Source organism: Teleopsis dalmanni, chromosome 2 (assembly GCF_002237135.1).
Source record: "Teleopsis dalmanni isolate 2A chromosome 2, ASM223713v2, whole genome shotgun sequence".
NCBI classification, from domain to species: Eukaryota; Metazoa; Arthropoda; class Insecta; order Diptera; family Diopsidae; genus Teleopsis; species Teleopsis dalmanni.
In genome coordinates this window covers 16,859,233-16,876,129 of record NC_051847.1, presented here as the reverse complement: position 1 = coordinate 16,876,129, position 16,897 = coordinate 16,859,233, and the positions used below count along the sequence as shown (strand labels likewise).

The window sequence follows — 16,897 nt, the reverse complement described above, 5'->3', positions numbered from 1 at the left end:
TTTTGCAATTGTTGGTATTTTTATAATGGCAACTGAAGACCAGACACCAAACCAACATTTATTTTCCGGGTTAATTAGTTGTGATTATTTATATGCGTCACTCGGTCTCTTAATCACTTATAGCTAGCGAATTTAATTTAAATGAATTAATTTTTTTGGATGCCTATGGGTTTCTTGTTATGTTTGTGTTCGTAGCAGGAGATATCTTTCAATGTGTGGAGCATCGGCCGATCTGTTTGCATGACCACAAAGAGGGAAGGCACCTGATACCGTCTATGTTGTAATCCTATTATATTATATTTTATAATTATCATTATTGGAGACTTGAGATCTAAATGTCAATTTATTTGTATTTACTTTGTTGTATATATTAAAAGCATTAAGAAAAATATAAAAGATTTTATATTTATTTTCCAGGCATCGCTGGTGTTGCTTGGGTGTGTTCGCGTTATTGTGGGAGGTACCATATTAATGTGTGAAGCATCGGTCGAACCATTTACATGAGTACGGAGAGGGATATGATTCCTGGTAAATTCTTTTTATAGGTGTTTTTGTTGGTTTGATTTGTAAATGTAATGATAATAGTATTAATATGTTAATTAGTCACTAATTTAATACACCCAGTTAGATATGTTTTAAATTGAAACTTTCAATACACTGGCGATTTGCTGAGGGCATATCACTGAGGTGGATATAAGCCCACGAGGATAACGGAGCTTTAATCAGCTAATTGGTTACTAAAGATCTGGACATCATATTATAAAACAAACATCTGATGAATTTTTTAAGTGATAATAAATAACCGATCCATAAAATAAATAAAAACAAAATTTATTAAATAATTTTACATATATATATATAAATCAATCAATTATTCCAAGAATTTTGTTTTAAAAACTGTAAAGCTGAAAGAAATTTTTTCAATAATCATATAAATTTTTTTTCCGGATATTTTGTTTCTAATTTTATGCGGAAGTAAAATTATATTGGAAAAATAAATTTGCAATTTGCTATATATTTTTTGCAAAAAATTTAAATAATAAAATTCTAAAAAAAATTTAAAAAAAATCCCAAAAATAAAAAAATTTTAAAATGCGTGAAATCGTACATCTACAATGCGGTCAATGTGGTAACCAAATTGGAGCAAAATTTTGGGAAGTTATTTCCGATGAACATTGCATTGATTGCAAAGGCTGCTACTATGGTGATAGTGATCTACAATTGGAGCGAATCAATGTCTACTACAATGAAGCCAATGGAGCTAAATATGTGCCTCGAGCCGTACTTGTTGATCTTGAGCCCGGTACAATGGATTCTATACGTTCCGGTTGCTTTGGTCAAATTTTTCGGCCTGATAATTTCATATTTGGGCAAAGTGGAGCTGGTAACAATTGGGCTAAGGGACATTACACTGAAGGTGCTGAACTATTGGAATCAGTGTTGGATATAGTAAGACGAGAAGCAGAAGGCTGCGATTGTTTACAAGTAAGTAAACAGAGTATAGTCACATTTAATAAAACCGGTTAAAAAAAATGCCAATTATTAGAATAATAGTTTTAATGGCAATGTTGCTGTGACTGATACTGATATATGAATTTCTGTAATTTTTAAGTTATTATCATTAATAGGATACATTAGTAATAAGTTTATCATATTTCCCAAACATATGAAATTTTTTTAAGAAAGCCCAATGCTTTAAGTATGTTTTCTGCGTGTATGTATAAATATATGCATTTTTCTCCTACAACAATATCTATCTTAACTTTTATTCAATATTTGTAGGGCTTCCAATATGTACATTCACTTGGCGGTGGCACCGGTTCTGGACTGGGTACTTTGCTGATAGCCCGATTAAAGGAAGAATTCACTGACCGTATCCAATTAACATTTTCAATATTTCCATCCCCAAAAGTCTCTGATACTGTTGTTGAGCCTTACAACTGCACATTAGCATTAAGTGAACTCATTGAATTTACCGACGAAACCGTTTGCATCGATAATGAAGCATTGTATGATATTTGCTACAGAACTTTAAAACTAACTACTCCCACCTATGGCGATTTAAATCATCTTGTATCTGCTACCATGTCTGGTATTACAACTTGCTTACGTTTCCCCGGTCAATTGAATGCCGATTTACGGAAACTTGCTGTGAATATGGTTCCATTTCCACGCTTACACTTTTTTGTACCCGGTTTTGTGCCACTAACGTCTCGTGGTTCAATGTGCTATCGGGCACTGACAGTACCAGAACTAACATTACAGATGTTTGATGCTAAGAACATGATGACTGCATGCGATCCACGTCATGGGCGTTACTTAACAGTAGCAGCCATCTTTCGAGGTCGTATGTCAATGAAAGAAGTTGATGAGCAGATGTTGAATATACAAAACAAAAACAGTCCATACTTTGCCGATTGGATACCGCATAATGTTAAAACAGCTGTCTGTGACATACCACCACGAGGGCTTAAAATGTCAGCTACCTTCTTAGGGAACACCACAGCTATACAGGAAATATTCCGACGAGTGTCGGAACAATTCACTTCAATGTTTAGACGTAAGGCATTTTTGCATTGGTACACAGCGGAGGGTATGGATGAAATGGAGTTCACAGAAGCCGAAAAAAACGTAAGTGATGTTATGAATGAATATCAACAATATCAAGAGGCTACAGCTGATGAAGAAGGCGAGTTTGAAGATGATGACAATGAATAAAGTACACATGCAGATTGTTCACTGAGGACATAGATATATTTGATAGATCGATTATTTACATTAGACGAAACCAAAAATATATTTCGCTAGTAAAAAATTATTAAAATTTTTACAAAGTACAACAAAATGTACTATAAAATCAATATGTAAAAAAAGGAAATAAAAATATTTTTGGTCTCAGATATTTTTTGTAAAAATTATGTGTTTTTGTTGTTTAAGTAGAGATTGAATTTGCCAATAAGTACAATTATATGAGATATAACCTGATATAAATATTGCTTGGAACATATTTATTTATATATGCATCCCTTTGTATTGTTACAGCAATAAAAAATGTTTAAGTATAGTTTAGGATAATTACAGTTATAAACTGTTAGATAAATTTTTATATTGGTAACATATACCATACATCATACAATCAATTATTTATAACAACCAACTTGACCAACAGTTATTTAGAACACCCTTACCGCTATAGGTATATATTTAACAAAAGGTATTGGTGGTATTTATATTGAACTCAACTGCAATGTAATTTAGAGTTGAAAAAGTCAAAACAATGAGATTAATTTTAATTATTTGTCCATTGAATTGGATTGCTTCTTATCTCGGCAGAGTAACTTCAAAGAACACTGATGATTTAATTAATAAAAATTAAAAACAATTTTTTTCTTTTGCAAGCTTGCTTGCTTTCATTAAATATTTATTAATTTTATATAACAAAAATCGGGTTCACACTAAAATTTCCTTTGTATTAAAATAAATTTTTTATTAATTTTTCTTTTGATGACTAAGTCTCAACTTATAAAAAATTTAGTTTTTAATTATTTTATTCCAAATTCATACAAAATCAACAATAATTTAATAAATATTTAATAGGTAACTGAATCATACATACATAATTAAGAAGTCCAAATGATTATACAATATCAAAACAAATTTTAAAAGGACTCTTGTATTTCTCTTCACATCTATAATATTCAATTAGATGTAGATTTTTTAATTAAAATCAATTTAATGTAAAAAAATATTTTTATTAAGAATTGCTGAGTCAGAATTTTTATTAAAAAACTTGCACACGATGATTTTCACGATCGCAGACTAAAATGTTACCATTTGACATAATGGCAACTCCTTCCAAACCTTTAAATTCTGAATCTCCAGAACCCCAAGAACCAAATGTTTTAAGAAAACTACCATCAGGGTTGAAGATTTGTATACGATTATTGCCGGAATCCGCAACAAATATATATCCTTGCTCATCCACTGCAACACCTCTGTAAAGATAAAAATGAAAAGTTAAAATAGGATTTTATTACAGATATCAATTTTGTTCGAATTTAGTATATATATATATATATATATTAATAGTATATTAATTATTAATTGGCTGAAATGTCCGAAGTTCGACTCTATCGCAAAAATGCATTCAGAAGGAGCTTTCCTTTAAAATATAGAATTAAAATTTTATTACAACTTGAAGTTTAATTTAGATGATAGTTCTACTGCTCTTATTAATTATAAAACAATGGATTCAAATCAATTTTGTTGTTAATCATTACTTTGGAAAAATAAAGGGAAAAAAATACAGTGCAAGAGAAGTTATATGCCTTATGTTATCTGAACTCTGCGCGATCGAAAGTAACCATTGAACGTTGGTTTATGACTGTAAGAACAATAATAATGATACTCAGACTGTGGTCGACTAAGTAGGGCGGTTACTAATTTTAAAAATGTCCAAAAAATCATTTGTTCATGTGAAAATTACTCTCCAAGAGGATGTAACGTTCACTCACAATCGTCGACGATCTAAAGGACTGTTTTAAATACTCTTAGTATAAAATAAAACGAACTTTTTGCATCTATATATAGCAATGGATAAAACATGGATTCACTACTTCACTACTCTTACAGGCCCAAATGAAGAAAGAAGAGATGCTATTTCGTCAAGATCTGTTTCGTTACAATGGGTTATAATGGCAAAATTGCACGAAGCCCGTTTTGTATTGCTTTTGCATCCAACACATTTGCAAAATTTGGGCCCAGCGCCTACTAGCAGTTCTTAAGATCTTAATTCCAATGAAGGAGTCATACCTGAAACAAACGACTACTTTGAGACCAAAGATAATTGTTTCTACAACAGATGTAATGAAATGTTATAGAAGCACTAGAGAGACTGTAGTGCTCTTGAAGGAAACTGTATTAATAAGTAGAGTTATATTTTGCAAAGAAAAAGTATATTTTGATAATTTAGTCTTCAGACTTTTTAGCCGATGTATTAAAATATTAATTAATTTTTCAGTTTTTATGAAAATTTCATACTGTTTCTTAGAACTCTTCCGATAAATGAATTAATGAGTAAACATCAGAAAGTAATATGCTTCACAATCATTTATATTTGAAAATAAATTCATCTTTTCCTTTTCAAGATAATTCTGTCTTTTATATATTAACATAAATATATCAAAGGATTCTGCAGGTAATATACTCTACCTTGGAAATTTAAATTGACCATCATCTGAACCTTCACCACCAAATGTTGTTACCACTTTACCATTGACATCAAAAATCTGTAAAATAAATATAAAAATGTACATGGACCATATTGAACACGTTTATGTTAACATTTTGAGAGTTAAAAATTATTAAAAAAATATATTGATTGTTATAAAAAAAAGCGGATAGCTGTGAGCTTAAATGGCAATGAATGCAAAATACTGAAATGATGCAGAAAATTACCTGAATTCTATGATTGTTCGAATCCGACACAATAACGCGATTCGTATTCGAGACAGCAATGTAGTGTGGATGTTCGAGTTGTCCTTCGCCGCGACCGCATGAACCAAATTTACCAACAAAGGATCCATCCGATTGGAAAACCTACAAATAAAAGAATCTCAAATAAATGCACAGAACAAGGCATTAAACAATCAAAGGAATTACATTGGAATTAATATAGTGAAAAATTTACAAGAGTATAAAATTCAAATTAAAATTTAAATTAAAATTCAAATTAAAATTAAAATTATATTTATCGTTGCTATGAATGTAAAATAAATTTATGTTAAGCTTTATTAAAATACATTGAATTTCATATAAAATATTAAGCCAAATATTAAAATGTAAATATTTGCATAAAGTTTAGAGACATCTGCATATAAATGCATAAATCGTTATTTCAATAAAAGTGTATCTTTCATGTATTTACTTTGTATTTAACTGCAAATATTTTATTCGAATGAAAAATATGCTTAAAATATTTTTCAACCATACCACATATGTTGAAGCTTGCTATTAAAATTATGATAATTTATGAATATAAAATTATGGCAGTGCATTTATTTTAAAGTTATGCAGATACTCATGAAGTACGGAAAAAAATTTTTAACCCACCTGTACTCTGTGGTTTTCCTTATCACACACATAAATGAAACCGAGTGCGTCAGTTGTAACGCCCCAAGGATAATTGAATTTGCCATCTGCAGTGCCCTGTGAGCCAAATGCGCGCAGGAAACGTCCTTGAGGATCAAGTACTTGTATACGGTGATTATATCTACAAAATAAATTATTGCAAAAAGTACATACCTAAATTGCATATACTAAACTAATTTTCATTTATCGTAGAAAATACAAATACAATTCAAATTGTGCAAAGATTTTATAATGAAATTATTTTCTAACCTGGGGGATTAATGATTTATTGCATTAATTAAATTGTATCTTTGTTTTGTATAAATACTTTGTTTATTTTGCTAATATTGATACATTGAAATATTCATTTATTTTCCGGTTAATTATATATATAATCAATTACATATGCAAAACAATTGCAATTAAATTACAAATTGCTAAATAAACAATAAAATACTTTCATTCAACTTTATATATAGAAAGTTTTTATTAAAAAGTATGCTTTAACTTACTTAAAACTGATAAGAAGTGAAGAAATAATGCAGATATTTGTCATTCGTCTTAAGTCTTAATAACGAAGCCTGATAATTTGATTAGTAGCCCTACTGACCTAATATGCCTTCATTACAGATTATAAGCCTGATAATTTGATTAGTGGCCCTACTGACCTAATATGCCTTCATTACAGATAATACGATACGAATCCAGTAGGATTCAGTAGAAATACATAAAATGCTCACTCAGTGAATGTCTTGCTTTGTTAATAAGGCAAGCTATCGACCATACACCTTTAGATGGTGTTATGGTACTCCACCTAGAGTACATTATTTCTAGTGTTGTTGCATTAAAAACTATATTTGTATATAGTTTGTTTCTACATAGTCAGTTCAGTTTGTTCATATATTATATGCCTCATAAGTCTGTATAATTAAATAGCTTAACATTCACTAACACAACTTTACGTTAAACTACATATCCTTTTATTTCTGTGTAATTTCTTTTTAATCAGAATAAATAGATTAAGATATAATTATAACTCATTTTATAAACTGACCAATTCCGGATTATTATTCGTTGTATAAATACCATATAAACTTCAACATATATCTTTACCGATGAGTGTAGCGATTTCTGTTACAGAAGTACTGAACTTATTTGCTGCATATCTCACGTTGAGGTATGCACACTTTATTAGAAATAATGAGATTAGCATAGTATTCATTATAATTACAGGCGCACATTGAGAACCCTTCTAAATTTTCCGTAAAAAAATTTAAAATATTTTATAAATACTTAATTTTTCTTAAAAAAGTCTAAGCATTTAATTGGCATGTACACGCCAAACCATGCGTGTTAATTTAAGCATTCCATTTGCCATTTGAGGTTGAAAAATCTCATTAAGATTTCATTATCCGCTTAGCATATTCAATTAGACTAACGCTACTTTATTACCCTACGAAAAGCATTACCCTAATCTAATTAACTATTCCACTTGCATTTGTCTTTTTATATTTTAATTGAATTTATTTGCAAGAAATAATGTGTGGCTTTGTCCTTTTCTAATTAAAAACTTTTGTGTGTGAGCCTTCCATTGTGTAATGCAAGTTTAGTTTATGTAAAAGAAGAAAGTAACTCAATTATAAATAAGATAAATTTATTTTAGGTAACTTTTTTAATCTTTCTTTGCATATATTGAAGGTATTAATTATTTACGAGTACTTACCTATCTGCTATTATATATTGGCCAATGCGATTAACGGCCACGCCGGCCAAACAATCGAATTCACCCTCGCCATTGCCGTATTCGCCAAACTCTTTTATAAAAATGCCATTGGAGTCGAACACTTGTACACGATGATTGGATGAGTCTGCGACGACAATGCTATTATCTGGCCCAACGGCTAGGCCGCGTGGCCAGGTAAAGGATCCGGGCTCGCTCCCCCGGCCCCCCAATTGGAACAGCTGTTGACGCTTTCGCAGGTATACTTGCCTAGGGGAAGTACCTGCTACTCCTGTTATAGCGGCTGCTACCGTAGGGGAGGTAGGGGAGCCTAGCCCGTTTTTTGACCCGTCATCATCAGACGATCCAATTTCGTTGGCCTGACGCAATGGCAGACCTAGGCTGAGGCGACGAGATACATCACTTGCAGTACTACGGCTACTGCTGCTTGCTCCATGCGAGGAGGAAGGCAAAGCCGTTGATGTACTACCGAGCGTATCCCGACTACTACCAGAGGGTGAATCCTTTGTGCTTTTGTTGCCGTATTTGTTCTTTAAATAACGTGCCCAAGAGCTAAGCGCTTCACCGTCTTTAGTTTCTGTTGCCGTTGAACTGGCACCACCACGACCGGAAGTGCGATCAGCTATAGGAGAATTATCTCGCGATTTTAAAGCATGAGATGAGCGACTACGTGCCAAATCAGAACCGCCGTAACCACTATATCTGTAATTTACAAATTGTTAAGAGGGTTAAATCGCAATATTTTTATAAAATATATTTTAGAGATTATTATAGAAGATTTACTGATGACTGATGTGAATCAATGATTATGAAATTGATATTTATTATTTTTTTTTTTTCGTATATTATATGATTATATTTGTTATAGTAGTTATTTTTGTATTTAAAAAATTAATTAATGTAAAATTTTTTACATTTTTATATAAATAACTGTTATAAGTCTGTAACAGAATAAAAATAAATAATGAATTCCTTATTATAAAGGTAGCTTTATTTTGTGAAATAATATTGACTAGTAAGACACTTTTGTAAACAAATTCATTACTATTATAATTTAAACATTTTGAATATTAAAAATGGAAAAAATCCTTTCAATATCATTTACTTTAGTAGATATTGAAGTCATACAACATATGAATTGAAAAGGTGAAAGCTAAATATATTTTTTTACAGTTGGCTAATTCTAAATTGTGAAATTCTAAGAAGAGTTATATAAAAAGCACTTCAAAGAAATATAAGGTCAATTCTTACATATATATGTATAACATATTCAATTAGACAAGATTACGTTAATTTCGGTGACAGTAAACTACACACAGACATATTAGTCTCTGGCACTGCCAGATGAAATTAAGCCTTTATACAGATTTTGTGCTGTAAAAGGCATATTTGTGAAGTAATGGTGTACTTGTAGGTTATTTCCTGAGATAGAACTACCAAGTATTTGTATACAGATGTTTATATTAGACTTTAGCAAATTTAAATCTGCAGCCTGAGTATAGATGGATTAACTGATATCCAATGATTATTTCATTAAAATTGAGTATATATTTAGTATATATTGTATATATTTTAAACCAATTTTTCTAGTGTCTTATTTATATAGTGTTTAAATATCTTAGATATTGCAATTTATAAAGAAGTGAACTTATTTTTTCTCAAATGCAATAGCTCATATCCTCAACTTTCCATACCACAACTGAAAAAATATTTAATAAAATACTAAAGTCGCTTGTTTAACATAAATTAAGCTCATCATATTATTTACCGTTCTATTGCAAGCAATGTTAACCAAAACTACTAACAGAATCTTAAAATGTGAATCAAATATATTTTCAAGTAAGCTCTGCTACTTACAGAATGACTTTCAATTTTTCTGTTATGCTAATGTTGTGATTAAAAATCAAGCTATAAAATCTAAAAATATTTTATTAAAAAATATATTGTTATTTTTTAACAAATAAGCTAAAAGTGAAGAATGCATTAAGCATTCTTAAAGTATTAATTTTTAAATACAAATATAATGTTTGGAGTTTTATACAGATTAAAAAGTATAATCAACTTTTCTGTAATATATTTATGTTCAATGCATGATTTCAGTGATTATTTTATTAATATTTAAGAAATTGTTATTACGACCAATATATTCAATAATAATGTTTTTATTATTACTCGGATTAGGTCGTTAATTTAACACATAAAAATTAAAAATATTTTTGTAAATAAAAATCACATTTATAAACATATGTTAAATATTTAATTGTATTTTAGTTTTTATAAAAAAGTATTTGTGTTATAAATATTTCGGTCTACTTCGTGTAGTGTATCTATTGTAGACTGAAGACGTATAAAAACTAAAATATAATTAAATATTTAATACAAATTTATAAGTGTAATTTTTTTTTTAAAAAAACATTTTTAATTTTTATATGTTAAATTAACGCCCTAAGTCCAGTAGTGATAAGAAAACTTATTAATATTTAAGTTAATAAATAATTAATATTTTATGATTGAGAAATTTTAATTAATGATTTTAAAATATTAAGTTATTATTAATTAACATCAATATTTATTGATTTAGGAATATATATAAATAAATTTTTAATATTTTATTTATTAATTATTTATATTAAAATTTTGTGATTTAGAAATATTAATCAGTAATGGTTTATTATTTTATTTATTATCATTTAAAATTATAATGTGATCTCAGCTCACATTGTGAGGCATGACTGATAAGGTGAACTAATGTATGAATCAAAATTTTAATATTAAAAGAAAATTATTTTCTTATTTGTATTAAATCTATATACTATTTACAGACTACCGTTAATTATTTCTTGAAACTGAACCAATTCATTAATAAAATAAAATTGTTAATGCGGTTATAAAGAAATGTGAACAAAAATCGCGTATTCACAGGAAGGATAAAGTGTTGAAGATGAATCAGAACAGTAAAGAACAGAACGCAAATTTACAATTAAATTAGTGTGCAATGAAAATTTTGATTAATTTATTTTTTCATTGAAAAATCAAGAAAAAAACAACAAAAACAAAAAACGTATAAAAACGAAACAACAAAAGCGCATTTTAATTAATTTAAATAAATTAATTTCTTTTCCAATTTCCACCACATTTTTCTAATTATTTTTACTGTGTCTGTTTAATTTATTAATTAATTTAAATTTGGATAATTCGCAAATTTTGCAATTTTTTTGAATTTTTTTAAATTTTTTTATTTATTTTTATATGTAGTTTTGTTGCGAATTTAGCATATTTGAAAATATTTCTTTTATTGAAAATACGATATTTTATTATATAAATCAGTCATATGGTATGTATATATTTTTTTTTTAATTTAAATAACATCTTTATCTAGACTCGCACCTTGAGGCTAAGTAAGCAGATGGCGATGCTGTTGTGGGCGAAACGGGTTCATCTAATTCGTCTTCATCGTTGCCAAGTATGTGTGATGAACGACTGCGTGCCAAACGATTGCGTCGTTCTTTCATTGCTAAATATCTAGAACGTCCACTGCCGTAACGTGAGTCCGAATCATCACCGGTACCATTAGCATCTTCATCGAAGGAAGCAGTGGGTGTGGATAGAGAGGGCTGCGAAACTATAGCGCTGCTCTTGCTTTTGTTTAGAAAGCGGCTTGTGTAGCTAGAAAATGTTTGTTTCATATTTCGATACTTTTCATTTTATCACTTTTTTTATTATTTTCATTCAAGATAATTAATTGCAAAAGCTTATAAATAATTTTAAAAATAATATTTTATTTATTTTTGTAAGCAATAAAATAAGTATATAAGAATATAACGTGTAAAGTAATCTTTGAAAATTTGAAGATTCTAATAAACTGTTTATTGTGTAGAAAATATAACTACCCACATAATACTGTAATGTTCGCATATATGTGTATACAAAATATAATATTAAAATGTATTTTTTAACTATTTTTTATGAAAAAAAAATTAATCGAAATATATATATTTTAGATAAGAATTGTCGTTTTAATTAATAACTTAATTTGTTGATTTAAGAAAACTATTCTACAAAGAGAAGCCTGATAATATTGCAGCTAAAACTTGTATAAAATTATACACATTTAATTGAACACATATATAAACAAAATCCTATACATTTTAATCAAATATTTTTCTAATTTATTTTCCAAAAGTTATTTAAGTACACAAAACGGATTTTAATAATCCTGAATCCTTAATTATCACAATTAAATAAGCAAATAAATAACATAAATTATTGGAAGCATTAAAACTGAACAAAAGTGCTTGAAACGAGATCATCTGATTTGGCTTAAGAAGAAAATAACTCAAATTCTTTATAATCTCGTATTGGTTACAAAAACACAAAATATTCTAGGTTACAAATTAAACAAAAAATATAACACAAAAATAATAAATATTTATATTTGTAACAATAAATATTTATTATGTTTAATACGGCTAATAATGTTGTAATCAGTATGTATAAACTATATTAAATGAAAGTTATGATGTAGGGTTTAGTGTAGATTTGTTAGATATAAAATATTTAAAAATAATAAATTAATTCATCTAAATATTTGTATTAAAATAATAAAAATTTTAAAATAATAATAAGCTAAAATGAAAGTTACAACTAATTACGAATTTTGTCTATTAAAGCATTTATTTCACATTATATAGCATTATTTAGTATTTGATTAATTTTTTTTAAAATAATTTGAAAGTTGTGTAAAATGTAAAAGTTACTACTAATTTTTATGGACTGTTATTTAGTTTAATATTTAATAAAATCTAGATATATCTTGTAACATATGTTTCCGATAAGGTAATACATAACTACAATTTATGTAATTAAAATAGCAGGTAAATAATTATAATTACTTAAAATAATCTAAATTATCTTAATTTCTTATAGTATGTATCCACTGGTTTCGTAAGACCTGTAACCTTACTGGATTTTGCTTAAATTACTTGACTGTCAAGTAAGTTAACTGGTCTAACGAAGCCAATGGAAATGTACTATTACTCCAATTTTTTTATCTGAAAACCAGATATACTTATAAGTACTATCTTTTTAAGGAAAAAATTTCAAATAACTTATTCTTTAGCTTAGATTGGCAGCTATATGCATATATTTACACAAATATTCAGTTATTCATTATAATTATATATATAATATGTATTATATTATTAAGTATATATGAAACATTTTTATTAATTTTGATTATTATCAAAAATTTTTCATAACTAAACTAAAATAATTTTTAAATTATAATTTCTATGTAGGCTACTCTGGTTTTATTATTGGGTTGCAAAAAAAATTTTAATTTAAAAAAAAAACAAATCGTACTGTTCAAAACAACTCAGTATTAACAAAATAATTTTTTTTGATATCTCACCTTTCGTAAAAACATACAAAAATCAAAACTCCTTTCCAACCAATGAAATAAAAGAAAATCGTATTAAAATTTCATATAACAGCAAAGGATTTCTTGTATAAAATTTTCGTTTTCTTAATGTCCGTTCCCCTAGTAGGGCATAAGGGTCAGCTTCTTGTATAAAATAATAACTATTAAATGCAGATTTTAAGCATATTTTTAGTTTTGTGCCAGAATCACATAATTCCCAAGGCATTATTATTAAAGTATGTTATACTCTTGTTCGTGAATAAACGTTTTTATTGTTTTAAAATGTAAATTATTTCTTAAAAGTGTAGGACAGAATTCTTGTCATAAAATATGTAATTATCATTCAAAAAGTATAACTAAAAATTACAATTATTGTAATTATAATTATAGAATTATAATATCTGAATTCCCAGTTACAAATTGCTTGAACTTAACTTCACCACAGACTCTTAATTGCTTTCAGTTTAATCTGGCTCTATAAAATTCTAGCAATATCAGTAAGCTAAAGTAATGACAAGCAAATACTTCTTAGAAATATATATCTGGATACATAATTGAGTAAAGGTTGCGTTATTAATTTTCGTTATTACCTTATTAAGTTGCGTTGTTACCTCTCTCAGCAATCATATATAAATAATATATTTGTGTTAAATTCATATAAATAATTCAACATTTCATAATAACCAATTCTTTGGGCCAAAAATTTTTCATAAAATTTTAACGCTCTAAGCTTGATAACACAAAAGTAAACAGACGCAGTTTTATTGAAGGACATTTTACCTTTGTAAACTTCCTTTGCAGAACATTAATTAGACCGAAAAGGCAAGTCTAAGTATGTAAACAAATTTTCATTTAATGAGTAAGGCCGACTTAACTCTTCAAACAAAAACGCTAATTAAAGCTAAATTTCTTTTGTGAATAGTGACTACCTCTGCAAAGGAAAGTAAATATTTTAACAGAAATATCATTGACTTAATTAAAAATGAAAACTAACAATTTTTTATAAGATTTAAAATTTAAAAAAATAAAGAAGTAAAGTTTTCAGCATTTCAGTAGTAAAAAGTCAAACTAAAATTAAATTTAAACTATAAATCACTAAATATTCTTCTAATTTTAACTTTGTAAAATCTGTACATTTAAGGATATCTTATAGCAAAATTATAAAATTATTAAATTTAATGTAGTGTCAAAATATAGGCAATGTAAATCAATATATATGTACCGAATTACAACTAAAATTATTACTGCATAAAGTAAAAAGGATTTGTCTATTCTATGTTCAAAATCAAAGAAAGGACTCTCATAAGCAGCCGCAATATGAACCATGAGAAAGTGTAGTTGTTGCTGCAAAAAAGGCTTAAGCTTCTTGTTGTCAAACAATTAACAACTAACAAACAAACTAACAAAATAACTCTTTTCGCAAATGTAGTTGCTGGCTTTGTAGTCATTGAAAATTATCTTTGAAGTTGAAAACATAAAAATGTATCTACAAAAGCTTCCTTGCACATTTGTTTGTCAGTCGGTTGATATGTCTTTCCACAATGCTCTTTTATCGACTGCCTGACTATCTGACTATCTGTCTGGCTGTCTAATAGTCTGATTGCCTGACTGTATCTGTGTCTTTAATAAGCTTGTCGATTTATTTTTATATATATATTTCCTTTTATATTCAGTGCTTTCTTTGCTTTGTTTTAGACAGCAGATTTTGCACTTTTGTCCCCTTCTAAAGGAAAAAATTTAACTTTTGATTTTATTGACATTCATTTTGAAGGGTAATTAGCACCAGTAACTGTTGCTTTACTTTAAATGAAAACTTTATACAAACAAGTTAAGTAAATACAAAAGTTATAAAACTTTAGAGGTTATATTCAATATATTAAGAAATGAAAAAATATACTTGAATCAATAATTATTCTATTACTTTTAATAAAAATAAAATGTTCTTGGCTGGCTATTAATTTATAAGCTCCTGAATTACTCATGAAATTTTTGTTGGAGACAATGTAGTAACTAAAGATTTATATTTTGATAAGACTTATTAAATTATTTTGAAGTTGATTCTCAAAAGCACTTGTTTTTCGGATTGAATTTCTTCTATTTTTTTGTAATATATTAGTATAAGAATATATGTTGTTCCTTCACCAGTCTGCGGTCCTTCAAGGAGCTTTTTCAAACTTAAAATGAATGAGTGGCTGGAAAGAGCAGCTCAGACTGATTGTGATAATACAATTGCCAGCAGACAAGCTGAAGATTCCATGCTGTATCGATCAAAAGACAGAACTAGGCAGCAACTTATGCTGAACAGAAGTGGCATTCAACTTGTCATAGGGTTTCATAGGGTTTCTCATTCCTACCCAATTATAACGAAATCAGGGAACATCTCTCCAAATGACATAATGGCATTATTAACTGCTACTCGTATATGGAACTGAAGTGGGTATGTCACAATAATTCTCAAAGGTTGCAGGGACGTGGTGACAAGTTCCTAACCCATCTTAAAATCTAATCTAATCTATATTATTCCCTACTGCAATGACTAATCTAATCTGAACAAAGATCTAATTTCTAACACTTTATGTGAGTAAAATTGTAATAACATTATGATGTATAATACTAATATTACTAAAATCTTTGATATTAATTTTTATTTTCCCATTATCTCAATCTTTATAAAAGTTCACTTGTTTTGAACGATTTTGAAGTGAAGATAAAGCTGACTTAGTTTTTGCTGTTTAAAATAAAATGAAGTCAATCGATTATAGGACGAAGGGCCTAGTAGTGCAGTTTCTAATTCTTAGTCAACCTTAAAATTAATTTAAGTGTTAATTTACAAATAAATAAGTAATAAATAAATAATTTGAACTGCAAATTTCATGTCACAGAAGCTTAAGCAATAAATACTTTAAAAACATGAATATTGATTATTTTCTTCTGAAGGTATATAGGTAGTTGTTGCGAAAACTCGTATGAGAGGAGTTCTGCCCAGATTATAAAAAAAAATAAATGGCTAAAAACTTAATATTATTAAAAAATTTAAAGCACTTGGAGAAGCAAAATAGGCTTATCAAGTACAATTCATGAAATATCGCAACAGTTGTCATACAAGGAATTTCGCGCAGAACTTTACACTAATCTCTATTTGCAAAAAGATTAATAAAACTAACAAAATTAGATGTGACAAAGTACTGATTTTATGTAGAAATCTATAAAAAATACTAACTAATAACCTTTATGTCTATAACAAAAATAGTATAGAAAAAATTAGTTACAAAATTTACATGATTTTTATTAAATGCATGTAAAGCTGACATTTTAATGAGTTTAAAATACATTTCAAAAATCGGTTAATAAAAACTTATATTTCAAAATGTAATATTACATTTTAACAAACTGTCAAGAACCACAAAACGATTAATACAAAAAGTAACAAATACAAAAACTTAGGAAATTATAAAAACATTTCTTTTTAGTAATAAAATAAATAAAATTATTAAAAATTTCATTTAATTGCTCGTGTAGCATCCGCAAGCCGCTTTCTATACTTCGCCCGATAAGGTCTAGATATATAAGGTATACTGTAAGGTACAGAAGTACTACAAAAGATACAT

At 27.9% G+C, this 16,897-nt stretch overlaps 2 protein-coding genes across 7 annotated transcripts in view; one reads left to right on the top strand and one right to left on the bottom strand.

The window, feature by feature from the left end:
- Positions 1-1,022: 1,022 nt before the first annotated feature.
- On the top strand, positions 1,023-2,874 carry LOC119677497 (tubulin beta-2 chain-like). Its single transcript, XM_038088860.1, has 2 exons — positions 1,023-1,485; positions 1,783-2,874. The coding sequence occupies exons 1-2, from the start codon at positions 1,093-1,095 to the stop codon at positions 2,716-2,718; spliced, it is 1,329 nt and encodes a 442-aa protein (XP_037944788.1). The 5' UTR covers positions 1,023-1,092; the 3' UTR covers positions 2,719-2,874.
- A 726-nt stretch (positions 2,875-3,600) lies between these two features.
- Positions 3,601-16,897, bottom strand: part of LOC119681446 (RING finger protein nhl-1) — a 54,259-nt gene continuing 40,962 nt past the window's right edge. For 4 of the 6 annotated variants that reach the window (XM_038094636.1, XM_038094639.1, XM_038094638.1 and 1 more), the window contains 6 exons: positions 11,258-11,536; positions 7,853-8,572; positions 6,112-6,271; positions 5,458-5,598; positions 5,212-5,288; positions 3,601-3,995 (listed from right to left, as the gene is read on the bottom strand). In XM_038094636.1, coding sequence (XP_037950564.1) covers positions 3,782-3,995; positions 5,212-5,288; positions 5,458-5,598; positions 6,112-6,271; positions 7,853-8,572; positions 11,258-11,536 — 1,591 coding nt within the window. In that variant the 3' untranslated portion in view covers positions 3,601-3,781. Of the gene's footprint in view, positions 3,996-5,211; positions 5,289-5,457; positions 5,599-6,111; positions 6,272-7,852; positions 8,573-11,257; positions 11,537-16,629; positions 16,883-16,897 lie in introns of those variants that run through there. The other 2 variants (XM_038094641.1, XM_038094642.1) reach the window with 2 other exon arrangements.